At 40.3% G+C, this 26,997-nt stretch overlaps 1 protein-coding gene across 1 annotated transcript; it reads right to left on the bottom strand.

The window, feature by feature from the left end:
* Positions 1-2,260: 2,260 nt before the first annotated feature.
* Positions 2,261-14,303, bottom strand: sp6 (Sp6 transcription factor). The gene is made up of 2 exons (XM_004538739.4): positions 14,094-14,303; positions 2,261-7,005 (listed from the first exon to the last, which is right to left on the bottom strand). Exon 2 carries the CDS (start codon positions 6,883-6,885, stop codon positions 5,965-5,967), a length of 921 nt encoding a protein of 306 aa, XP_004538796.1. The 5' UTR covers positions 6,886-7,005; positions 14,094-14,303; the 3' UTR covers positions 2,261-5,964.
* Between the last annotated feature and the right edge of the window lie 12,694 nt (positions 14,304-26,997).

Genomic DNA, 26,997 nt, shown 5'->3' with positions numbered 1-26,997 from the left:
ATTTTCCAGAAAAACTATTTTTTACCAGTCAAACTGACAGTTCTGAAAGTAACCATTTCCACACAATTAATTATTAAAATATTTTGTTTTTAATCCTTTAGTAGGAAATTTTTATTTTTAAATCAATGTTTGCCTTACAGTTTATTATTTTAGTTTGATTTAAAGAATGTCTGTATTTTATTACAGACCTTCTGTCAGGTTGTGTGGCCAAACAACTGTTTGTTTGTTTCAAAGCTTAATATTATTTGCATATTGGCCATTTTATTAGTTACACCTTTCTAATATCACTGGACTCCCTTTTTTGCTTTCTCAAATCTTTGTGGTGTAGAATCAACAAGGTGCTTAAAACATTCCTTGGGGATTTTGGTCCATGTTGACATGATAGCATCCCAAGCTGCAGATTTGTCAGCTGCACATGATGAGAATCTCCTGTTCTACCACACCAAAGGTGCTCTATAGGACTGAGATCTGATGACTGTGGAGGTCATTTGATTACAGTAAACTCAATGTCATGTTCAAATATTTTGTGTCAAGGTGTGATGTACCCCACGAAGCAGATACAATCCCCTTCATGAGTAAAGTCATCTGGAGAAGAAATCAAATAAATAATTGTTGTGAAAAACCTATCTTTAAAAATGGTCCATTGTGAAAAAGAAATTAAGACTCGTAAGCAAGATGATTGCACATCGTTCTCACTTTCCTTCCTCCAAATTAGAGGCGGGGTTTAGAAGGTGGCAAGAAAGGGACTTCTAATGTTGGGTCAGCTATTTGAGGCAGACGAGCTGATGTCTTCTGAACAGCTTCAGCTCAAACATGCAGCACATGATTTTTCAGAGGTATTTATAGCTGAGAGCCTATATGTACAGAAACACAAAGAACGGGACAAGCTATGTGCCACACCACCAAGTATGGAGCAATTCTTTATGTTAACAATCAAATGAGCTATTAGATCAATACGTTGGGCACCAGATGGATTAAAAAGCAACAATTGGATATTCCTACTGAAAGTTGTTTTATTCATTGCTAAGAAGATGATCACAGTAACCTGGCTGAGGCCACAGTCCTCAATGGTGGGTCAATAGAAGGAGAGGGTGAAGGAGGTTTACAAATTTACTTTCATTACAATGAACCTCGGTACTTCCTCTTTAATTCCTCTGATTTTTACTCCCACCACCACCTTTCTTGTCCCTAATTGATAGATATATGATCCATACTGTTAGATCTCAGAGTGTTTTTATGACCCCTGGCGGATGTTATTATTTATGTTTGGTTAGTCCTTATTTCTCTCATTTCATGTAGTTATGGAGCAAATATGGAGCATAAGAATGCCAGAAATTGTGGGCTGATTTTCAGAAAGAAAGAAAGAAAGAAAGATGTAATTGCACCGACACTAGAAGTTAAAAAACTAAAAGGATAAACATGGTGAGGAACAATACTCAGGTAGGCCGTGGCATTTAAACAATGCTCAGTCGGTACTAGGGGTCGAAGATGTGCCAATAAAATATCCCCCACAACACCCCCAGAAGCCCAAACCATTGACACAAAGCAGGTGGATTCATGCTTCATGATGTTTACACCAAATAATGACTCTACTACCTGAGACTCATAACACCAGGTAAAGTTTTTCCGATCTGTTATGGTCCAACTTTGCAGAGGCTGTGAGTTGTGGTCTCAGTTTCCTTATCTTAGTTGACAAAAGTGGCACTCAGTGTGGTCTTCTGCTACTGGGTTCAACATGTATGCTCAGGGATACTTCCCGGCATACCTTGGTTGCAAAGCTTGAATTAATACTGCCTTCCTATTGGCTCGAAGCTGTCTGGCCATTCCTCTCTGACCTCTGGAATAAACAAGGAATTTTCACCCGGACAACTGCGCTCACTGGATATTTTCTCTATTCTTTATGAACCCAGAGATGGTTGTGTGTGAAATCCCAGCGGATCAGCAGTTTGTGAAATACTCAGATAAGTCCGTCTGGCACCAACAACCATACCACAATCAAAGTCATTTAAATCCCCTTTCTTCCCCATTCTGATGCTCGGTTTGAACCTCAGTAGGTTGTCGTCACAATGTCTACATGTCTAAATGCACTGAGTTGTTATTGTGTGAATGGCTGATTAGATATTTGCATTAACAAGCAGTGGAACAAGTGAGAGCATTATTATTATTATTATTTGTCTCTTATTAATTGAGTGCAAATTAAAACGAAAAGAAATTCAGAAATTCTGCCTCCTATAAATAAAAGTTAAACATGAACACAGAATATATACATATATCTTTATTTAATAAAGGGCAATAATAGATTAAATACGTTATTACACCAAGATATTTAACTTATTAAAAGTTTTTGAACTTATTTTATTACAGTCTCCACAACTACTACATTTACTACAGTAACCAATTCAAAATGTTGTCCATAAAAGGAAAGAACTCAGAAATTATTACTATTATTATTATTAATAATAATAATAGTCAATACACAATAATTGACTAATGTTTAAGCATTGTCTTTCATTTGTTATTTTCTATACATTAATACAGCAACTGTGAGCCTCCAGTAATTCAAGCTCTCTAATATATAAAAATCTGCCTAACGTCTATGACGGTTTACATACATCCTAAAAGTGTTTTACACTGTAAAGCTGCTCGCACTGCTTGCTACACAACTACCAATCATACAATATCGATTATGAAAACTACCCAAAACAAGTAACCAAAGCTCTTCCTGCTGCTGGTCTGCCGGCGCAGCCTTTCTCTCCATGTCAACGCTGCAGAAAAAAGGAGTCGAACGGTGCTCGTGTTTCAACAACGTGTTCTGGTAAATGATGTGTCTCTGAAAATGAAAACAAAACTGCAGCAGCTCTTATTGAAATGGAAATGGGGGCAGGAAACATTTGGAAGAACTATATGAAGCCACTCAATGAGGAAATCCAGCAGTGTACCCCTCTGTCAGATGATGTATGTGATGACAGCGTGAACATTTTGAGCCATTTTGACATTTTCTTTTACATATTTATGACATTTATGACCGTCATGTTCCACCTCTTTTATGTACTGCCTGTTCACAGCAGGGAGATTCAAGTATGAGGACACCTTCTGTGTTAAAGGTGCAAAAGTGAACCAGAGGGCTTTCACGTTCAAGCCGGCAGACAGTAATCATGAATCAGTGTGAACCTGGGTCCACACGATCCACTATTTCCACCCTTCCTGTGCAACATATTCTAGTGTAGGCCGCTTGTGTTTTGAGAGATGCTGCACTGCATTGGTTGCTCCTCATTTGCAATAAGCTGAGGTCTAGAACACTTTTTTCTTTAATATAAAACAAAGGCACACAAGTTCTCAAATAAGCAACCTTGTCGGTCCAGTTTGGAACAGAAAACCCATGAGAGGTGTGTCATTGTGTGTTTGTAGCACCTTTATTGAGAAGGTGAGCAGTTATCAACCATCTACCGTAACACTGCCTAACAGCACACTCATCAAGTGTCAAATGCTGGAATGTGGCGCCAGCCCTTCCGAAAACTCGCTGGGACACATAAGACGTCATGGCCCTCTGATTAAGCCGGTCTGTGTTTAACCACACTGACCCGCTGTGGTTCAGTGTGAACAAGCAAAGGCGTCATAACGACGGGGGTGTCACCTGACAGCCTCAAGGTGGAATATCTGTGTGAAAAACAATAGGGGGAGCCTCCAGAGCTGAAACACAAAGCCAACATGGAAAAGGCAAAAATGCAGTACCTCTAATGTCCACCTGAGGGACTCCAAAAGTGTTTTTTTCTCTCTTTTCATAAAAAAAAAATGTGTTTATAGAACTCATCTACTTGTTTAATTAAGTTAATGGTGCAGCTGTGTTGACTGACACGTGAGCTTTACAGTTTGCTGATAACTTAGCACTCCGCCCTTTTATCCATACACGGTTACTTCTAGCTAAAAAACAAACAAACAAAAAAACGAAAACAAAACAAAAAACAACATGGTGCTAATTTCACCTTAAAAATGAGTGCAAAACCATTACTTTATCACGGTGGCAAAGTCCATCTTTATGCTTTTAAAAAAATGTTTGTTTTTTTGTTTTTTTTTAAAAGATTTTCTTTTGTGTTATTTTAATTTTGGCCACTTGGGGGTAGCAGGAAAACCAGTAAATGCTGGTGTATTTTAAAGCTGTATTTGATTTTTAGAATTATACCCTATATTTGTAAAAGTATTGAGCTGCACGTCTTAACCTTTTTCAGTTGCATTGGCACAGCTGTGTAACATCAAGCACCACGACAGGCAGGCTGCTTTTACAGACACTGAAAAAAACTGAACGCTCCAGTGAGTCCGTAACTCCAAACATCCTTTGGCATTAACGTCAGCACAAAAACTGTACATCGGGAGCTTCGTGGCACGAGTTTACTCCTGCAGATGCAATGTGTAGGTGGCCCAGTACTTTTATCCATATAGTGTATTTTTTGTCCCTTGAATATTGTGAGTTTAATATTGACTCCCTTTTATTAAAATAAAATAAAATAAAGTTTTGTAGTTTTATGTTTTGCAGCGAGTTGCTCACTCTCTCTGTTTAGAGGCAGCAGTGAGCTGGAAGCATGATTCATGGGTGAAGCTGAAACAACAGTAAAGGTGAGAGCAGATAAATCAAAACAATGACCTAAAAGATGCTAAAACATAGAGTACAGATGAGATGAATGAGTGGTGACTCATCAAGTGAGCTCTTTCACATTACACATTTGAGCCATTGTTACAAAAGCTGCAGTTAAATGCAGCTTTAAACGGCGGGACTGCATCGGGCTCCGGATTAACCTCTTAGCAGTCGTCGTCAGTGACCCATTTAATGTTGGGGCCACGGTTTGGTTGTGTTTTAGCCACAACTCATAAAAAAGTAAGAACATCAGCTCTATCCGTAACCTTAAATGGCAGATGTAGCAGAAGGAGTATTTCTCTGTGCAAGCCTGTCGTGTTGACAGGGCTGATCTGTGGAGTTGTGTTTGTCTTGCTGCCAGATGTGACTTCTCTCATCGGCGTGTCTCGACAGAAACCGGGCTTCATTTCACCAGCCGGCATTTCCCGTCCGCCTGCCATTCAGCCTCCGTCCTTGTGAGTTTTTCACATCACTGTAGTAGTTTTTTTCTTTGTTGCGCTCCCAGTGGAACACCTCTTCACATTCTCCTACTGTGTGTTAATAAGTGCCACTATGGCAGTGACATAAACACAGTATTTTCGGTAAACACTAGCCATTGTAGTGCATAATTTTCTATATTATATTATATTATATTATATTATATTATATTATATTATATTATATTATATTATATTATATTATATTATCACCAGCCTTATTTTGGCCATAGTACAACATTAAAGTTGTATTTCCTTTGAATTACAGACCATTTTAATTATTGTCACACTCTTTGGTCTTCTGCACTTTCACCCATTCAAATGGCTGCTAACCTACATCTTCTTCCAGTACAGTAGGCTACACACACATGTGGTAACAGTCTGAACATAAGGAAAATATCAATATTACTGTCTGCTTTCCTTGAAACTGTTAAACTTAATGCTCTTTTCTTCCAGTTACACATTTGATCTGATTGTAAACAAGTTACCCAACCACCTTCTCATGAACTCAGGTCAGTCTCTTGGGCTACTGGTGGCTGTAGCGCTAGCAGCAATCGAAGTCCAGCAACAAGCTGCAGCTTCAGCTCCGTCGCCTCCTTCGCCACCTTTCACCTTTAGTAGTCACAGACGAAAGGTTTACACACAAGATCAATAGGATTCCTGCTTTTCAGCGTGCCGTGACATCACGGTTTATCACATTTGTGTGATAAATTCACAGGATCACACATACATATTTTTTGTTCCATCCAGTGTTCATCAGTGAAAGAGTGTTCATACCTTCCTTCTACTCTCTAATCTATCGTGAAACTATGACACCTCTGTGAGGTGATGGCAACCCTTTAACTGAACGCGGCGCAGCTAGCCTGACTGCCCCGTCACGCTGGAGACGGAGGCGTCTGTCTCACACTTCAGCTTCAGTGGAGGATCTGTGCTGTCAGACACGTTTGCGGACGACTGGGGAGGTGTCGATGCATCAAAGCTCTTATCCCCCCTCCCATCTCCGTTTAGCCTGTCCTCCCCTTGTCCTGGCGGGGACTCATGGGTGCGCATGTGCTTGGCCAGGTGGTCGTTGCGCATGAACACTCTGGGACATAATGCGCAGCTGAACTTCTTGGCTCCAGTGTGCGTCTGTAGGTGTCGCTGCAGTTCATCAGAGCGCGTGAACCTCTTGCCACAGAACAGCCAGTTGCAGACGAACGGCCGGTCTCCGCTGTGCCAGCGCAGGTGAGCCTTCAGATGGGAGGTCTTGGCGTAGGCTTTGCCACAGCCGGGGATGTGGCAATTGTGCATATGCTTCCTCCTGCTGTCGTCAGTGCTCTGGCCCATCTGCTCAGCGTGGACGCAATTAGGGCAGCGGCACACAGCCTGGCTGCCGCCTCTGGAAGAAGAGCGGCGCTGGGGCTTGGGGCGAGCTGACACAGACGTCTCCTGAGGTTCCTCCATTGAGAAGGTTTCTTGCTGCAGCATTTCAGGGGCCAGTGGCTCCATCTTGAAGCCGTCCTGGGGGAAGAGATGGGATGGTTGCGAGGGTGGAGCGTGCTGAGCCGGGGGTAGGGTGCACAGCTGTGGGTCAGAGCCATAGGGCCCCAGAGAAGGCTGCAAACCCATGGAGCCGCCTGGATTCACTGAAGGCAGGCCCACACCTTGACCCGTCTGTAGGTCTATCCAACTGCCTGCTTGGACGTCTCTGTGAAGGTCCCACCAGGAAGCGATGTTCATGTCGTCTGAGCTGCCACTAGGTGGTGCTGTCCGTAACCAGGGCTCGTATGGGTGGGCCATGTGAGCAGCTCGTGCAGGTGCAAATCTGTGGATGAGGTCACCTGCTCAAAGTGTTGTTCAGTGTCTTTTGGGTTACGCTGAGATGATTACCACATGACAGGATGGTGACGCATTAAAAACCTGCAGAAAGAAAGAGAAGACTGTTATGGAAGTACTAACGAGACCAAGTTTATTTTTCAGGAGACACAAACGAGAAGTCTAAAATATGGAGACATTTATTATTGAAATGCTTGACAGGAATGAGCATTTCTCATTCCTATCAAGCATTTCTATACTAAATATCTTTATGAGTTTTCTTTTAGCCTTCTAAAGAAAATTGAAAGCACTATTAAAAGCAGCCTGGCTGCTTTTGACGCCCTTCAGAGAGGAAAAAAACAACCTGTGTCAAACAGATAGAAAACACGTCATTGTGATGCAGCAGGCTCCACCGAGTCTGACCTTTTCAGGCCGTTCCCAAAAGAGTGAGACCTGACTAAACATAGGGTTTGACTCCAAAAAAGCTGGGAGAGGATTCAACTTCTGCTGTTTTAACGTTCTAACAATAACAAAAAGGTCAAACGTAAAACTTGTTGAGCAACGAGGATACAATTGTTCTTCCTTCACACAATTCTAATCAATCTGTCCAAAAATTCCTGGATCTGGATTTGAAAAAAGACTCCATATGTTAATCACTTTCAAATCAGGTCAAAAGCCCCACCTCTGTTAAAAAATAAACCAATCCAAAAACCTTTTCTGCTCGGACAGGAAGCACAAAATTAAGATTTATTTTAAGTCTATTTCTAAAAAAGTTTGAGACATGAAGTCTGTAAAACTGTGTCTTAAGGATGACGTTAGGATAACGTAAAAGCAGACAGGTCCAGAGCTAAATTACCAGGACACGCTCAGACCTTTACCTGGATGCCCAACCAGGAAAAATGTAATGAAACGTAATGGTTGACTGGTTGACCAGATGGTGGTGGGAACCCAGCAGAACAAAGAGGGTAATGAGAAATTAAAACTTCATCAATAAACTCAGGCGCTTGAAAAAGTAAAGCCTTGTAAGTCATGAGCAGAATTTTAAAATGGACTGAAAATTAAATTAGCAACCAGTGCAAGGAGGCCAAAACCGGGTAATGTAAGAAGAGCGTGTGGTTTTTATCAGAAGTCAGGCTGCAGAGTTTTGCAGTCTAAAGCTGAGCTAAACTTAACAGCTCAACAGCTCGCTAAGGAGGAAATAAAAGCAAGAGTAACTTCTTCTGTAACATTTCTTTGACCTTCAGAATATTCCCGAGTTGTTGGAAACCATTTTTCTGTTTGTCATATTGTGTGTATGTGTGTTTCTGAACCTCTGAAGAGCTGACGTTCAGGCCTAAATCCGCCTGTCTACAACATTTAAATAACCAACCCTAAGCACACCCCCTTCGTCGCCATGGATACTGCAGTTCTCACGCTGCATGGCCGTGGAGACGGAGGAGAGGGGGGAGCCGGACGTGTCCAGGCAGAGGCCTGCTACGTGCATCCGCTGCCAGGTACTTCCCATGGAGGACGGTCAAAGACAAGTACAAAGAAAACAACATCATCGGCCTGCACTGAGGCAGCGCTGGGGGGAGGATAATGATGGTTAGATGGGGGGAGGGACGAGAGCGGAGGGGGGTGTTGACAGGAGAGCAGTTTGGTAAAGGAAGAAGTTCCAGGGAGGTATGGCTGCAGGCCAAGGTCTATTTGTACGTCTCTGAGGTTTTGGAGATGAAACCTGGCAGACAGGAGAACCAGTTTTTTTTATGAATCACACATGATTTACAACAACAGCTCTCCAGGCGAGACCCGTGAAGCGCCCTGCCCCTTACACACCGGAGGCAGAAAGCATCAACAGTTACAGACTGACGACATTCATGAGCCTGAGAATGGGAGTCGACGACAAAATGAGAACAATTACTTTACGTCCATAATCACAGGCACACGCGCTGAAATAGCATCCTGCGCCCAACACGCTCCAGGAATGCAAACCGCAGCAGCGTCAGTGGGATGGGCTCAGATTTCCAGGTGACACAAAGCTTGTTAAAGGTGGACAAGTCTGTGGAAGCTTTGACAAGAAGCTACCAGCCTGTGAGGTTTGTCCTTGGCCCAAGATGATCTTGTTGACTTCCACTAACCCCCACCCACCTCAACTCAACCATGAACATCTGTAATTATCTTTACAGCAGGAAACAATAAAGTAGTCTGAAGCTGTAGAGGCTGGTATGGCAGTCTGGAGATCATTTGGTGATATCTGACAGGTTGTGTGAAAACACGAGCTTCATGGACATCCAGTCTGATGCGCAGATCAATTAGCAGCAGGTCGAACTGGCATCAGATGTAGCAAGTAGGTGAAGCTGGGCTTGCCGACAGTGAAGTATCCCCTGAGTTACTCCTCCACATTATTCTGTGACTGTGATTTTCTTATTTTGTGATTTTTTTAGCCTTTAAAACAGAGGTGGGGGAATTCCAGGCCTCAAGGGCCAGTGTCCCACAGGTTTTAGACATGTCCTCGATCCAACACAGCTGATATGATTTAAATGGCTAAATTACCTCCTCAACATGTCTTGGATTTCTCCAGAGGTTTGGTAATGAACTAATCATTAATCATTCAGGTGAGTTGACCCAGGGTGATATCTAAAACCTGCAGGACACCGGCACTTGAGGCCTGGAGTTCCTTACCCCTGCTTTAAAAAGACGTCACTTTACATCTAAATTTGGTTTAAAAGTCATCTTTTCTGGCTCTTACGAAGATCTGAATTTGACCTAATTTCAACCACCGAGGATGCTTCAGTGGTTAGAAGTTGAGTCGTACATCATAGTAGATATTTCAGTCACACTTACATGGTATTTTTTAGATGTTACCAAATATTTGTATTCATTATATTTTATGTGAAATCTTTTATATTATTTACTTTTATTTTATTTACTCAGCATTATAGTGGATTTTTTCTGTAGGTACGTCATAACTGCAAACTCTACTGAAACACTAAGCTATAACTTATTTCATAGCCGTAGCTGTAACCTGATGTAGATGTAACTACACTTGCACTGACACAGCTGTGAATGCTGGTAACAGGCTGCATCGTACGCTTCAAATAGTCCAGAGTAAAGTCTAAATTATTAAGCGTTTAGACACCTGCAAATGAATTTTTTCGACAGGTGGGTTAGGTAGCTGTTCCAGAGTGCAGGTAAAGGTAAAGTGTGATTGAGTCCTTACTTTTCTTTTCTCTTTTCTTTATTTTTATGTATGATTTCTTATTTCTGCACTTTTTAACTCTACTAAAGACTCCGTGTGATTGGTTCAGATTGTGTGTTAGCAGGATTACAAGTTAGTATGACAATTTTCAGCCTGAGTTCAGAGGAATTTGTTTTTGGAGTTGATCTGGATACAAAACCCTATCCAGAACATTTTTTTTAAAGATTCTTTATCATTGCTAAAATTCATTTTATAAATAAACATCCACAAATATATATCAAAAGTGATAAAGAGACATTTTTTCAATGAGCAAAAAAGACCGTTTTAGACCTTTTCCTTTGCTTGTCTTTTCTGCACGTTTTTTGCGTGTGTGGTGCATCCTGAACGTTGGAGCACTACAGTCAAACCATGCATACTACATTTCCTTCTCAAAAGCTCACCCAAAGCCACTCAGAGATGTTTTCTTGTCTCAATGAAATCGTAAAGCAATTAGTTTGGAATTCCCACATGAAACGTCTGTCTTAAAAGGTCCAGCTGATTTAGTTCCTGTCAGCCTGGAGCCAGAGCTACATACTGCTCTGTAATTTTTTGAGAATGTGACATGGCGGCACAGCGGCACAGTCCCTCCACGAAACTGCTCTTACTGACATAAACAAATCAAGCTCTTTGCTAAAGTGCTGGAAGCACTGCAGGCTCCTAAGAGGAACAGCTGGCATGGGGAGGGAGTGAGAGGAGGCCCCCGGGGGAGGATGGTTCAGAGCAATGACAGAGTTCTGGTCATAAAACCTGTCTGACCAAGACTCAGCAGAGCCGCAATTTACGAGCCTGCCACTGAGAAACAAGAGGCAGATTGAAGCAGTGACGAGAAAGACAGAACTCGCTACTGTTAGTCCATCAGCTGGTGATTTTCAAAATTAAATGAGTAAAGCGTGAAAGCGCTTCTCTAATTGTTTCTACTCAGAAAATGTAACTGAGAATCAACAAATCTTGGACGTTTTCATCAGGCCTGGTTTAACTATAAGTCTGTTGTCACATTTAAGAATAAAGTTGTAAAAACAGTAATGTTAGTACTCCAAAAAGACTAGTTTGGGAATGGAGGTCTGAGTGGAGGTCATGTCATGTGTTTCAAACAGTTATAGCGGATATGTGAGAAAAGGATTGCCATGCTTACAAAAGGCATTAAAGCAAACATTAAAAAGTCCTGTAATGATCACAGTCTGACTCCAGACATGTAAAAGATGTGGTGGGCCTTGCAAACTGTCTTCTTCCATAGATTACAGGTCCCCTAGACTGACGGACTATCTTGTTGTTTACACTGTTAGACCAAAAATCTGGAAATTTAAAGTCCATCATCTCATCTCCCACACGGGGATAAAACAGGTAAAATAGCCATTCTGTTTCCACTGTGGGTCAAATAGCATTTAGCCCACAGAAGATGTTAAAACGAACAATTAAAAGTCCAAAGTCTGACTCCAGACCTGTGGAAGATCTGCTGTCCCTTTTAATCTGTTGTCCCATATTATCCGAGATATAGAACAAACAGTTACATCGTCTATACTCCAAAAAGACCAGTTTCAGTGCGAGGGCTTTTAGAGCAGTCTGTTTGAACCTGCATGAGGTGCATTATAAATGGAGAGGAGCTCAGATTTGTGGCAGGAGTCACATCTGTTTTCAGAAGACGGAATAAAATATATGATTCAAACACGTGTCTATCAAAATTAAACGTTTCTAAACTTTGTGCTGTTCAGCTGCAGAACAAAAGTTAAAAACTCTTTTAGGGACAAAAGTTTGACTTCTCCAGTACCCGATGGCATTTACACATCCAGTTTAACAACCATCCGTCTGCTTTCCCATCTCATCAGAGACGTAGAACCACACAGTTAAAACGGTAACGCTGACACTCACAAGGAGTTTGGTTTAACCTGCAAGAAGTGCATGACATGCAGAGTGGAGTGCATGTTTATGGCAGAGAATATATAAATGGCAAACTTCAAAATAAAACATTCTGAACTCTGTAGAGTGACCAGATGTGAGAAAAACATTTGCCATTAGTAGAAAACAATGTTGAAACAAACATTAAAATCTCGTGTAGTGGCCTGAGCAGTGGTCCAGTTTAACTGCAGTCCAGATGTACAACAACATCCTGGCACTCCAGAAAGACAAGCTCAGTGTCAAATGACATTTAGAAGAAGTTTGTTTTAACCTGTTTAAATACATCGTGGGTGGAGAGGAGACCACCTTTGTGCAGGAGTCACGGCTGTTGTCAGAAGGGTGAATAAAAAATGAGCTTCAAACACATTTCTCTCAACACCAGATGTTTTGAACTTTGCAGAGTGGCCGTACGTGAGCGAATGTTCCCCATCAGTACAAATAGATGTGAAAACAATGATGCAGCGACCGTAGTCCGAGACGATTTGCACACCTGGGTGAAGGATCAAGTTGTGCGGTGAGCAAAGCTTGAGATGTGGGGGCTGCTAATCTCTCCCTCTGCACTTTAACTGTGTTATTAATCACAGAGATGCTTTAGATATGAGTGACAGCTTTACATGTGAGACACTGATTCATACTCAGTTGCGTAAAATTAATTTCCTGCAACACTTTTTTTTTGTTGGTACTTTCAATCAAAAATCTGTTTCACAGTGACTCCACCGAGGTTTTAGAATTGGTCGCTCTACTAGAAGCGACAAGGTACTTTATTTTTGGTGATTTTGACAAACTTTATAAAGTGTTTTGTTTCTCAGATCTTCTCAGTCACAAGTTGTCCTTCAGCACAAACTTCTCTTTATACACTTTAAATAATTAGACAAAGAAATTTTAAATCATTTAAAAAGATCAGACCTGTTCTGCTTCTTAGTTAGTGTCCAGCAAAATGTAGTCATATACTGTGCAATTACTAATATATTATTCAAGCTCACCCCCACCACTCCCTTTTTTAGGACTTTTAAAAAAATGTATATGATATAATAGTTTTTACTTTTAACAAAGTAAAAAAGTAAAAAGTAAAGTAAAAGTAAAGTAAAATATGATGCTTTGTTTTACATTAAAATAGTCATAAGTCTATCAAACACTTTAAATTAGCAGCACTTTCATCATTTGCAACAATAAACTGCCAATTACATTCTTCATGACATCAATATCTATGTCAAATAAATCAAATCAACACTTCTGAGTAACACTCTACCTACAGTGTGGTTCAGCTGCTTTAATCAAACAAAGATCTTAATCTGAAGCTCTGATTTCTCAGCACTGTTGGCATTTTCAGAGTAAAAATAATTTAATTTAAAAAAAAAACTCTAATCAAGCTTCACGTGGAAAGATATCTTTCATTTTTTAAAAACTTTTTTTATAACTTAATTTCCACTCTTCTATACTTTTTAAAAATTTTTTTTTTTTTTAAAAATCCCCCAGTTTGGATTGCAGGAAATTAGGGATTTACAGTATCATCATTTATTTAGTTAGGCAATAATTTTCTAATAGGAAAAACAGACTGATGGCACAGAGATTAGACTAAAGTCTGATTTGATTTCCCTCTAATTTATTAAGTGAAATCTTGGTCTTAAATTTAAGGTCAAATACTTTATGCTTTTATTTCATCATCACATTAGTTATTTAATATACAAGACTGGGTCAACTTGTTGTTTTTTTCTTCCTGCAGAAATATTCTGATCTAATTACGGCTGTAAAACAACAATTTAACAATCTCGAATTTCTATTTTCTAACACTGGTGTTTATTGTCCAAAATCTAAATACATAACCTAAAATTAAGTGCCAGTCGCTGGTTAGCCTCTATAACGTGAATTTATCCAGTAAGTAACCTGCGTACGTTACCTAACATGTTGTATTTTGAGACTTTCAATTTATAAATAAAACCCTCCAGTTAACTTGAAGCCTGGAAAACTTTCCATCAGCCTGATGAAGACTTAAAACACTTCATTGTGATTTTTGTATATAACAGACATACGGTACCACACAGGAGGTCGCAGCAGATGTCAGAAAGTTAAAATACAGCCTTACCTGTCTGCCCTACAGAGGTGCTGCCGCTGTGCGTTTCTTCTGGAAGTAAACTCTGTCTCGGCTCTGCTCCGCTGCTCTTGCCCTTGTTGGAAAAATGCGCGCAGAAAAGTAAAATCCTCATCATATTTCATCTGCTTTTCTCCATCGCAGACGGTCCAGGTGAGGCGAAAGGCTGTCAGAGTTTTGGCGCACAGGTAAGCAGCATTCTCAGTTGTGACACAGTCTATGATAGGCTGCGCGTCTTGAGCCCCTCCAGGCTCCGCCCCCTCCTGCCGGTGCTCCGTCTCTGCCCCCCCACACCCCTCCCTTTGAAGATGTGCTCTCGGCGGCTGGAGGTGAGGAAACGACTCGCTTTAGGAAAACAGGGGATCAGTGGAACAGCCTGTCAGAGCTGCAGTGGTGGGATACAAGTCAATTTACTCATCAGCGTATTAATACATCCTCCAAAACAGTTAAGAGGAAATACTGCAGTTTTTATTCTCTGATTACTTCAGTGGGATTATGCAGCTACAGATCAGTCAGACCACCAAGAGACAGACACATAGAAACATAAACTGGCCCCTGATGAATCAGCTATACACGATAATGTATTACCAATGATGCTCTGATGATATATACTACTATATATATAATATATACTGCTTTTGTGCTCTTTTTTGCATTGACCTTAATGGAGTTTGCAGAAATGTTATGCTTGTGATCAGCTGTTTTCACTTTGTGTTGCTACCCCAGTGTTTAATGTTAAAAGACAAAACTATATTCTTACATTTCGACTTCTTACTCACCTACAGATTTGTTTCTCTAACAGCTGCATTTCCATAATATGAACAATGCAAAAGTATCTGCCACCAAAAATAATATCTTTAAAAAAACAGTAAAGACTGTGAAACAATCTCCACACTGAAAACATTTACTCTTTAAGAACAGTTTTTAATTTGTTTAGGTTTGTTTCATTAGTATGCACGTATAGAAAAACAGAACTAACTAAATAAATCGATTCTTAGTTAATGCTACATATACTCAGTTGTTAAGCCTTGAAAAAATAATTGTAGTGATCTAATTTATTTAGATACAAAAAACGATGCTTGTAAATAAAGTAGATTTATGTATGTCTGCATCTGTACTAAAATGTTATGTGCATTTCCTTCTTAACATTGATGTGTTGTAAGAAATTACACAGAGAAACATATAGAAATGTATATATGGACTAATAAGCTTAGCTCCAGGTCCACTTTATATCTTCTACCAGGTCTTTCATTGCCCTCCTGCAGAAGCTTTGTTCTTCTTTGATAATAATCTGCAAAAGCATTCAAAATTTGCTGACAGTTTGTTACTTGACACAAATATCAAACACATGTACCACAGTTTATCTTAATTGCTTTGATGTCTGAAGTCACAATCTGTTTAAAACAGAACTGGGTTTACTGTCGGACTGCAGCCTTTCAGTCAGACAGATGAGCTCACGAATCCTGTGACTGCAGATACTCGTGACACGTAGGGCAATCACACACAGACTTTTTCTCCTGCATCCAAAATATTTTGAGTCTTTGCTTTTGATTTTCTCTCCAAGGACAATCACATGCATTTTAATAAATTATTTTTAAAAATTAAAGCATAGATTTTTTTTGTGGTTGAAATAAGAAATAAACTAAACACATTTCTGTAAAGTCAGCTTAGACAGACTCTAAGGGAATGGTTTATGTAACCATCCCCTTCCCCAAATGCCCTGTTAGTGCCAGAAAAACACCTTTATTTTAAAATCTTCCTTATAGACTGACTGGTCGTAGTTTTCAAAAAAACATTAAAGCATGAAATCTGTCTTTGTTGTCTTTATTTTTTACAGAAATTAATTCAAATAAATAGATCTGTCCTCCTGAGGTCCAAACCTAAAAACCTCCATTGTTTTTATTTATGTGTTTATATCAAAATATCAAAAAATTATAAATATATTATGATAACAACAGTTAATAAATGATACAGTTAATTAAGAATAATAAATGTGGTTATAATTATTACATTTACCATTACGTGTAACAAATCAGTATTTTAGTTTTTCTCTGTCAGTTCAACTGGACAAAAAAATTACAACTGGAAGCATGTGTGATGAGTTTTGTAATTAAAAAAACATTGATAACAGCAATAAACTGATAGCAGTTTCTAAACACTGTTAAAATGTTCTTTTACAAAAAAAGAAGATATATTACAACATCAAAATAAAAAAAACCTAAATTATAGAAAAGCAGAAATGATAAAGTGAATAAACAAATAATGAGGAATAAAGAAGTCAAATATAAACAAAAACCTGCTACAAGTAAAAATTAAGGCAATAAAAGAGTAAAAAGAGATTTTAAAGACAATAAATTTCATCTAATGTTATGATTCACAGTTGGGGAAACAAAAGCAAAGACTGGTCATCATAGACCCAAACATGCATGGGGTTAAATCCTCCACTGACTGAGGCCAAGTAACGCTTTAAAAGTGGTTTGTAAGAGTTTATAATCTGTACAGGATTTAACAGACATTCAGTGTAAATGTGAACATACTGGAGTTGTATGGTCATATTTTTCTATACATTTTAAATTCTGGGCAGCAGACTCACCCGGAGTAGGTGAAGTGAGCTCTGACTGATAAAGAGACGCACGACGGTCAAGGCAGGAAAAATGAGTAAGATTTGCTTAATAATTCCCAGGGCGTCAAATACTGACACCTACGTCACGGTGACACACACAATCATCAAGAAAAGCGAGGCCGCTGTCACTCCTGACGCATCATACTTTAAGAATAATTAAAGCTAAACCTAACCACGCAGTTCTGATGTATACAAATGAAACCAAATGTTAAAGAAAAACGCTGAATCTAAACCGCGAGCGATACACATGATACATACTTACACACTTTATAGTCATGCAGAACATGAAATGGAGTTTGCATGTTGTCTGCAGGTACTCAGGTTTAACTGCTTAACTGTGTGTGGATGTGAAGCAGAAATACATAAAAACAGACTCTGTATGAATGTATGAGAAAATGTGCCTTTTAATACTAAAAATCACTTCATTTCCCGTTTGTTAGTGGAGGTTTTTCTTTATAAGGACTCTCTGTCTTTATTGCGTCGCACATTGTTTCAGACCCACTTGCTCGTTGCTTCATGTTTGGCCAGGCGGGATCAGGTCACCCTGCTAAAGCTGGTTTGGCTCAGACTAAAACATGGGAACTGCACAGATCTACTTGAAAGCTCTTTTCTGTCTCTCTTTAACATGCTGATTAAACTCAAACAAAAGCTTTAAAGAACACGCTAAATGTTGCATTTCTTGTAACATGTCAAAGTTCAGTCTGTGGCTTTGAACATGCATCACACATTTAATAGTTTTTAACATCTTCTGCCTTTGAGGTGTTATTTTAAATTTTGTCTCCTCTCTGAGTTAATTCCTTTCCTGTCACAGCATGTTGGTGGAGCAGCTTCAAATCAACTGACAAACACAGACCACAGACAGGCCGGCGGGAAGTGACTTCCTACCCTCTCTGCTCCCTTTTTCTCTAGAACGGCGCTCTACAAACGCTGAGCTCGAAAGCACGGCGTGGATTTGAAGCACAGAGTGGTTGACTAATACTGAGAACATCTTGATTCAGGACACAGCTTGTTAGATTTAAGCACATTTCGAAGCTTTAAAGATCAGGGGCTTTTCCCCCTCAGTGTTCTTATTTTAACACAAGTTTTTTTTATCTGAACGTGTTTTATTTTGATGTAACTTCAGGGACAAGTGCAACATCTCAAACCTGCTTTGATAAATCTTTATTAAAATGTGGATAATATTGCAGATTTTTTTCAGTATCCTTTACGCTCACAGAAGAAATCAGGCCACTAAACTGAAGACCACACACCACGCCTAAATGGTGTTTACCGACATCTTTAAATAGTCAAGCATATTTCCTCATGAATACAATGCAGCACAATTAGAAAGAGACTGCTTAATAACATTTAATTACAGAGAGATTTCGAGCGGGGGCTTACAAATTCTCCTAATGATTTAAACGTGTTTGGATAGCTTGTTTGACAGTTTTTATTTCTGTCACTGCTTACATATTTTTTATCTTTTTATTTTTATGTATATGTGTGTGACTTTATGCTGTGTGTACATGAATATATTTTTGGTTACTTAAACATTCTTGAAAGGAAGCTTTGCCTCCAGTGTTGATGTTTTACTTTATTACTGAGTTTCTGAGCCACTGCTGCACCTTTGACGCGTCAGATAAAGACCAACCACATCACACTTTCTACATCTTCTTCTTCTTCTTTCGAATGCCCCCCGTAGGGACCACCATAGCAAATGATCGTCCTCCAGCTCTGTCCCCAGCATCACTCTACGTCACATCAACCCTCCTTCACATCCATGAATATATCCACTATTCCTCTTCCTCAAATCATCTCAGCCTTATCTCTCTAACTTTGTCTTCCTGAGCCCGAGCTGTCCTGCTAATGTACTCATTTCTAATTCTGTCCGTCCTGCTCACTCCCAGTTAAAACTGAACATTTTCAGCTCGACCGCTTGTCTTTTCATCAGTGCCACCCTCTTCAATCCATACTTGTAAACCTTCCCTTTCACTCTCGCTCCCATCCTTCTATCACAAATTACCCCCCACACTCATCTCCACCTGCCTGCATGCTCTTCTTCACCTCCTTTGTGCATGGGTATTTACACTCCACTGCCTTCACTACCTCTGTTTCCCGCTACTTCACTGTTACACTTGTCTCCCTCTCATTCACGAACATGTATTCCGTCTTGCTTTTACCGAGGTTCATTCCTCTTCTCTCCAGGCTCTTTTCCACCTGCTACATGTCCTGCACCACCCGCGCATACTTCTCTGCCAGTCCTGACTTCTTCATGCTGTACCACAGATCCTCTCTTGGCATCCTATATGCTTTCTGTAGATCCTCAAAGACACAGTGAAGCGCCTTCTGACCTTCTCCATCAACACTCTCAAAGAAAGCGGCACATCTGTTGTGCTCTTTCTCAGCATGAAGCTGTACTGCTGGTCGCTGATGGTCACCTCTTCTCATAACCTAGCTTCAACAACTCTGTCACATGTCTTCATGTTATGGCTCATCAGCGTTATCCTTCTGTAGTTCCTGCAGTTTTGCACATGACCCTTGTTCATTCCTCGGGTGCCCCTCTCACTCTCTGAGATTGTATCAAACCATCTGGCCATCTGGTCATCTCCATAACTCCACAGGTATGCCGCCCGGACCACATGCCTTTCCACTCTTCATCCTCTTCACAGCTACCCTCACTTCCTCCACGTATTGATTCACTAACTCTCCTCTGTCTATTCTCCTCACTCTCATTCTCTTCATTCATGAACTCTTCGATGTACTCCTTCCATCTTCTCTGCAGACTCTCTTAAGTCATTAGTACCTTTCCATCTCTGTCCTTAATCACCCTAACCTGCTGCACAATGACTAGGCAGCTCAATCTTGCTGCCTAGTCATTTTCTTTCTCTCCCTGATTATCCCACCCACATTTTCTTTGCTAATCTTGTCCTTTGAATACTTTTCTAAACTTCCTGATTTCACCAAGTCTACTGACTCTTCACTTGTTTCCTCTTCTTGATTTTAAAAGTCATCCTACAGACTGCCAACCGATGCTGCCTAGCTATGCGTTCCCCATTTCCTCATATTTGGCTTTTCACCAACAGTAGCACAGTTTCCACTGCACTCTGTTGTCGACACAATCAGTGGAGGTCATTGTTAACCCAGACCCCGACTGACATAGCATGAAAATCTCCTTCTTGATGATTGGCGTGTGTGATTTGGCTAAAATCCTGATTCAATCCTCCTCATTTGTCTGTGCCTGGGACTGGGACGACTGGCTTTAACCCTAGCATGCCAAGTGGATCATATTTAATGCAGTTGTTGTGAGTTTTTGAGACTTCGACATCATCGATGTCATTATTCTTTTTCTGAAAAACCCGAATGCATAAAAATGCCAGATGTTGCAAAATTGATTCAAATTATAACTCATATGTGTAAAAAGATATTTAACACATTTTTAATTGTTTCGTCAGAAAAAAGAACAACCCTGTATTTCATGGCTGTTATTTTATGGTTCAGGTTTCATGGTGCGGTAGTTAGCACCATCGCTTCACAGTAAGAATGGCCTGGTTTTAATCCACTGGCTGGTTCTTTTCTATGTGGTGTTTTGTGTTTTAGACATAGGTTCTGTCCAGGAACTGAGGTTCCTCTCATAGTCCAAAGGTGTGGTTCTAAATGAACTCTGGGTATGACTGTGAATGGTCGTCTGTCTCTGTCTTAGCCCTGTGATAGATTGGCGACCTGTCCTGGATGTACCCTGCCTCTCGCTCTGTGGCGGCTGGGATAGGCTCCAGCCAAAACTCAACTAAGTGGAAGAAAACGGATGTAAAAGTCTCTGAGCTTGTGTCCAACAGAGATGCAGTTTTATACACAGTTAATCTAATCATGCTGTGGTTTGCTTGAATGGGCTTGTTTAGTTTTTTCTCTTTATAGTTTATGTAAATAAAAAAAGTGTTACAGTTTTATTTTAACTATAAAATGTGAGACTTTTGATTTAAATCAGGGTGTTTTTTGACAATTGCATCAAATCTGGCAGAGATACGCTCAAGAACCCCTGTTTGTGAGTTTTGACTGGTGGAGGTAGATTATGTTACAAAAATATAAATTTTTAATACAGTCATTTAGTCTTTTTATGTTTCTCTGAACTCTCTGTTATCCTTAAAGCCAGAGATTTCAAATTTGGCCTCACAGTTGTGGAGCCTCAATTTGGGAATGTTTTTTTTTCCTTTTTTCATGTGGGAACTCTAAAAAATAGCCTCGGGCTTAGAGGAGGTTTAAATAAAGAAGGTAATCCCCACAGACTGTCATTTTTGCATGTTGGAGTTTGTAGTATCTAACACATACGTTGTACTAAAAAAACAGTTTCTTTATGTCTGTAAGTGGTTCTTACTATGTGTGTTATAACTATTTTACCGTATCAACATTCTGTTTCTTGCTTGTTAGCATCTATTGTATTTCTAATTACAGTAATTAGGCAGGAACTAGTTTTGTGAGCTTTCTGAAGGTCAAAGCAGTTTACATGAGACAGCAGTCTTGGAATTTTGGGGCTCGCAGTTAGTGTGTGAGTTTATTTCAGTGTGGGACTTTCCTTAAAGAACACGTGTTTTGTATACAGAATTTCCACAATATTAAGCTGGTTCTGATTCCGATTTACTGGCCTGTGGCTTGATTGACTTGCCTCTAGTCCCACGGGAACCACACTCGTGTCTCAGACAAATCCTCCTGCGAACACGCCAGCCTCCAGAGAGCTAGGCCAGCTAAAGCCTCACTTCCCCTCCACATGCAACAAAAAATCCAAGCAAAGTAAACAGTAAGCACCTAGTAGTCAACTTCCTTATCCTTGTTAATTATTCAGAATCCCAGAGGAGAGACCAGCCCACAGTTGTCTTCTGACTCACTTTTTTTTCTCATGCATGGACTCACTCACCACCACGGCCCCCCCCCCCCCCCCCTCCCCTCCTGCCTCCCCTTTCAACTTCAAACCCAGTCATTTCTGCAAGCTGAGCTTTGATTGTACCAAACACCTGTATTTTTCAAGGACAGACTTCCTCGCGAGCCCCCGCCTCCCATCTTTGATTGTTAAACAGCAGTGGCGCCGTCATTACTGTCTGTGCGACTGATGCCGCCCAGCTTCCCCTCCCATCTTCCACCTCTGCCTTTTAACCGGAACTTTAATTGCTCAGAGAAAATTTGGATTGCTTTATTTTATCTAATTTTCAAAACCCCCTTTTTTGTGTGTGTGCTGTGTGCGAAGGGTTGTAAAAATGTTGTTAAAAATTCCCTTGCTGGATTTATCGGCTGAGATAATCACAGATTTCCTAACAGCTTTAAACTGAGCGCACGGCCCCCAAAAATGCTCTCAGATTGAATGCAGGATGCAGAAAGTTTTTAAATGTGTAGTAGCCGCATGGACACAGACACCCAACTTTTTTTTGCAATAACTCACCAGTAATCCTCCAGGAAGACACACAGACACATACACACACACACCTTTAATACCATGTTTTATTAGACGTCCTCTTTTGCTGCCATCCTGTCTCCCCCGTCAGATTAATATGCTCTGGGCTTCTCACCAGCTGTTTCCGTCCCTTAACACCCCTCATTTTTCTCCGGCCGGCCCTCCGCTTCACATGGCACGGATTACAAACTTGGCCTGCGTGGCTTTAGATGAGGCCCGCCGCCTGGCGCTGTGTGTGTCTGTGTTCACATAGGTGAGGTAAAGGTTGGGTCTGGTGTCCACGCAACTTGAAATCCATCACAGTGCCCAGACACCATGTTGATAAGTTAATGAAATCTTCGAACGTGCGTGGTTTACACCATCTTATTTGCACCCACTTAGAGAACGACAGACCCAGACAGATGTAATTTTATCAGTTACTTTTTTTGTTGGTTAAAAGTTGCACCTCAGAGCAAGAGCGATGTTAAATAACATGCAACAGGAAGTTTTTACAAGCAAAGCAAAGGCATAAAAAATAAAAGTCCAGAGCCAATCTTGTATTCAGCTCTGCTTGATTGAATCTGTGTCCTAAATCACTCTTCATCAGTCATCATCAGTCAACACAAATGTTGTTGTCAGAGGGGTGTAATGTGTGGGTGTATTTACAAGCTCTCTTTTTCACTCATCTGTTTAGTTTCACTCTGTCTCTGCTTGTTTCTGCACCCATGTGCTTGTGTGCATGTGTGTGTGTGTGTGTTACTGTACACATATGCTAGCTCTTGCTTGGGTGTGTCCGCTTTTGGCTCAGGTAGGTGTTTGCTTGGTGTTTTGTGTAAGGGCAGACAGGATGTGTGATGCTTGTCAGCACGCTCCAGGAGATGAAAGGCCGGAGAGGGAGTGGAAGTAGTCGGTTGCCGTTCAGGTAACAGGTTGTCTTCTCAGGAAACTTCTCAAGAATTCAGCTCGCGTTGCCTTCAGCGCTCCTCGTGAGCCACGGGGGAACACCACTCACCACCGTCCTGCTTCAAAAAGTAACTCAACACCTCCTCCAAGTCTGACATAAGTCAGCAACAGCAGGACCCAGGTGTGCGCGCTCAAAACGCGACGTTTTGTGGAACGTTTGGAGCGGATTAGCGGCCACTCCTTGTTTCCTATGCGCTCACCTATGTATTTAAGAACTTCAATAACTTGCGTCACCAAACATTTACAGATGCCAGCATGAGTCAGTTTTAAGAATGGGATCTGCTGGTATGCATATTGATGAGTGACAATGACACAATTACACGCTGGTTTTGATGCTGGAAATGACTTATGATGGAAGATGTCAGTCACTGTAATGCAGCAGAGCCAGTTCTCTTTATTATTTTAGCACATCCTGTGCGTTTGTGTTCACTTGGCTGGGCGACTGGGACCTGTGTTACCAGTTTGAGTTGTCAGTTATTATGATATCTTGTTTTACAGTTTTCTGTACAAATAGAGAAAAAGTGAAAGGAGTTCTGTTGGCTGTGTTCAAACATATACGTACTTGACAGCCACTTTGAAGCCATCAGCTCACTTCTGAACTCAACCTTTTTCAAGCTTCAACTTCAGCATTTTGAGTGTTTCTGTGTTATTGTTGTTGTTGTTTTCAGCTAGATCTTACCATTTTTAGGCAACGTGTTCACTACAGCTCAGAGAGAAGCTGGATGGATTATCTGTTTGTAGTCCATCACATTTATTCAAACTACGCTTGCATAAAATTCATTTTCTGTCACTGTAGGTATGATAGCTTATTTAAGGTAACTATAAGTACCTGTGAGAGTCAAAAAGTAGATGTTGCGAAGTAAAAGAGTGCACTGATTTGTCATTTCTTCTAGATTAGACAGATAGACATATGACATAGTGAGGGCCTTATATTGTGAGAAAAACCAAAGAAAAATAATTAATAAAAATGAGGTTAACTTAAAAAAGACTAAAAAATAATACTGATCTGCATTAATCTCTTGCTCAAACTAAGAAAGTAATACAAATTGCATTCTTATCTTATGCCAGACAGGTGTGTTCACCTGTCACAGAAATATGAGTTATTGTACACTCTCACAGGCAACGGCAGGAATGATTTCCTGAAGCGTTGTTTAGTCTGAGAACTAAAGGAATAAAACAGGTGATATATATATAAGTTCAATGAATGAGGCTTGAAAATGGATTTCACTATTCAGTGATGACATCACGGTGGCTCCTGTATCTTTATATGGTTGGAAGGTTAATTTAATTTATTTTGTACCTATTTTCTGTGCCTAACTTTCTATCTCTGGTACTTGAAGGCAACATTATGAGTTTTCCAGCCTGACATGTGGGCCCAGAAGCAAAAAGCACAATAATGGATGTATTTTAACAGCTTCAAAACAAATATAAGGGAGGTTTAGGACTCACTGGGAAGCTTTGATACAGAACTTGTCTCCTGCCGTCAGTGCAGAGGGTTTTTTTCTGCTGATGAAACAAGAAAACCGACAGAGAGAAATGGGTCATCAATCAATGCTTTGCAAACAGCAGGTGGAAGCTGGTGGGGAGTGAGTTTGTCTCCGACGACTGAGACAGGGAGTGTCAGAGACATAATTCAATGAAACACCAGTGATGGGAGACACCCATTCTATAAACCACTGACACACATGAATTCGCCCAACTTTAATTACACTGATTAGCCAACATGTGAGCCAGAGTGCTGCTAAAAAGCAGTGGCGTACACAGCGTTGGTGTCACAGCGCCAAAGAAGGTGACTTGTTAAACTGCAAAATAAACACAAATGTCTTTACACATCTTATTTTTTCACCCACTGCTCAAATGTAGTAAACAGCAATTCTGATTCCATTTCACTGTTGACCTTATGTTTCCACTGCATTTAGTAGAGAAACACTGTAAAAAGTCCTGTGATGGACTGTCCATGATGCACCCGGTCCTTCTGTACAGAGATATTAAACAAGAGGATTTTCAGGATTATTATTTAAAGTTGTGGTGGCAACTGGAAGCCAATAACCAGTGAGGTGGGGAAATAAATATAAGATTAACACAGGCTGTTGTGCAGCTTGATGTCCTAATATAACTCTAAATATAGACTTATACTCATATAAACTCCAAAGTCTTTGTCAGTTAAATTATCTTATTAGCTTTGTGGCTTGCTGGCTCGTCCATTTTTCTACTTACCTGTGTTTAAGATGAGCCTCAGCTTTTTAGCTATGACTTTGCAGGTTATAAAAAAGTCACCATTTATATTACTTGGAAGTTAATATTAACCTACCTTTCCATGTTAGAAACATGCTAATCTAAAGGACTAATTCTAGTTACTATGATGTCGCCCTTTTGTTTCTAAACTCTACATTCTAAAGCCTCACTATTAGCATTTTTACTGAAGTGGAAGTGGCTGTATTTAAACAATAGGCTGGAATGTAAAAATCATCAGCTAACAGTAATAAGCTTTGTTAGGAAGCTGCATATATGACGTTTACAAGTGCATCACAATGGCACAAACAGATGCTAATTAGTGCTAAGTGCTAAGTGCTAATAAATACTAGAAATCAGCCACCAAAAACTGAAGCATGAAGTTCTTGGATGCACTTTTACGTCACAGCAAGTCAAATTATTTGTCAGATATTTCCATTAAAGGTCTGACAGACAGGTCCAGTTCAGTGACTCCAGTTAGTGGAGGTAAAGGTAGTGCTGTGTGATACTTCAAATATTTGTCTGATACACTCTGGTTGGGATTCAGCCTCAAGTGCTCATTACAGAAACCCAAATTTTTAGTCTTAATTCATTTCGGTCTCATAGGTTGGGGTTACAAACTGTATATAAAAGATGGTGTTCTAAGAAACCGTCCTACTTTGGCAAATCGTCCTACCTGTATTATAATTTGACCGTGACTTCTGACTAATCCAAACCATAACCATAAGAAATATTTACAATGGGTTAAAAAATGAAGTTAATTTGGGTTTTGTGTTGTGCATATGCGCAGCGTATGTGCAGAAATGATTTTTGAGGTAGGATGGATTCCCAGAACAGATGGACGTAACGTAACATCACCCATTAGTTAGCCGAATGTTTTCAGCCATCACCATCTTGGAGTTTTGAAAAGCAAGGGGTGAGTTTGACTGGGAAAACAAAGTCGCCACACTGATTGGCTGACAACCTGTGACCAACAAATCCATGGTTTATAAAGTATCCATCACTGAGACTTTAAAACTAGGAACTGAGATCTCACTGAGGTCACACAGAGAGGGAGCTGGGGGCTGTTTTCCCCATTTATTAACCAGAAGTTGTTTTGCAACCAGAGCAGTCGCCCCCTGCTGGTCAGTCTGTAATTACCACTTTTATGTAGTCTGTAGTTAGTACTTGATGTGTGCTTGGATATGCTGTATATATGACATATTTCGTAAAACAGCCCTCAAAATCAAAACACCACAGGCTGCGATATCCTGGGTTTAAAACAGTAGATCCTACATTTCCCACGATGCCACTGATGTCATCATAGGGCTTATATGTTTTTTGTTTTGTTTTGTTTTTTTTCAGGCTTGTGAAAGTTTCGTGTAAAGCAAACAGTTTTTACTGACCTGTGATTCTTATGAAAACGTTAACTTGTTTACTTTAGTGAGTGCAAGCTAAGAGGTTTGTCCGGCTCATCCTTTAAGTCACACAGACATGAGGTCATAAGTGTAGCTCAGAAGCATTTTGCATTTAATTATACTTGTTTACAGTCTTTGTTTGTATCTGAGCGAATAAATAAAAAACAAACAAACAGACTTGATTTGTTACTTCCACGGTGGAAACAGCGGATTGTAAAAACTTGCAGTGTTTGCAGGGATTTCCTCGAAGGTGGATGTAATTATGATCGTGTTGACTGCGGGTTTGCA

The sequence above is a fragment of the Maylandia zebra genome, linkage group LG6 (assembly GCF_041146795.1).
Source record: "Maylandia zebra isolate NMK-2024a linkage group LG6, Mzebra_GT3a, whole genome shotgun sequence".
Classification (NCBI taxonomy): Eukaryota; Metazoa; Chordata; class Actinopteri; order Cichliformes; family Cichlidae; genus Maylandia; species Maylandia zebra.
This window is presented reverse-complemented; position numbering and strand designations above follow the sequence as displayed.

What these genes read in the sequence shown, in the direction of transcription:
- sp6 (XM_004538739.4), bottom strand. Translation starts at nt 6,885, where the DNA reads ATGGCCCACCCATACGAGCCCTGGTTACGGACAGCACCACCTAGTGGC.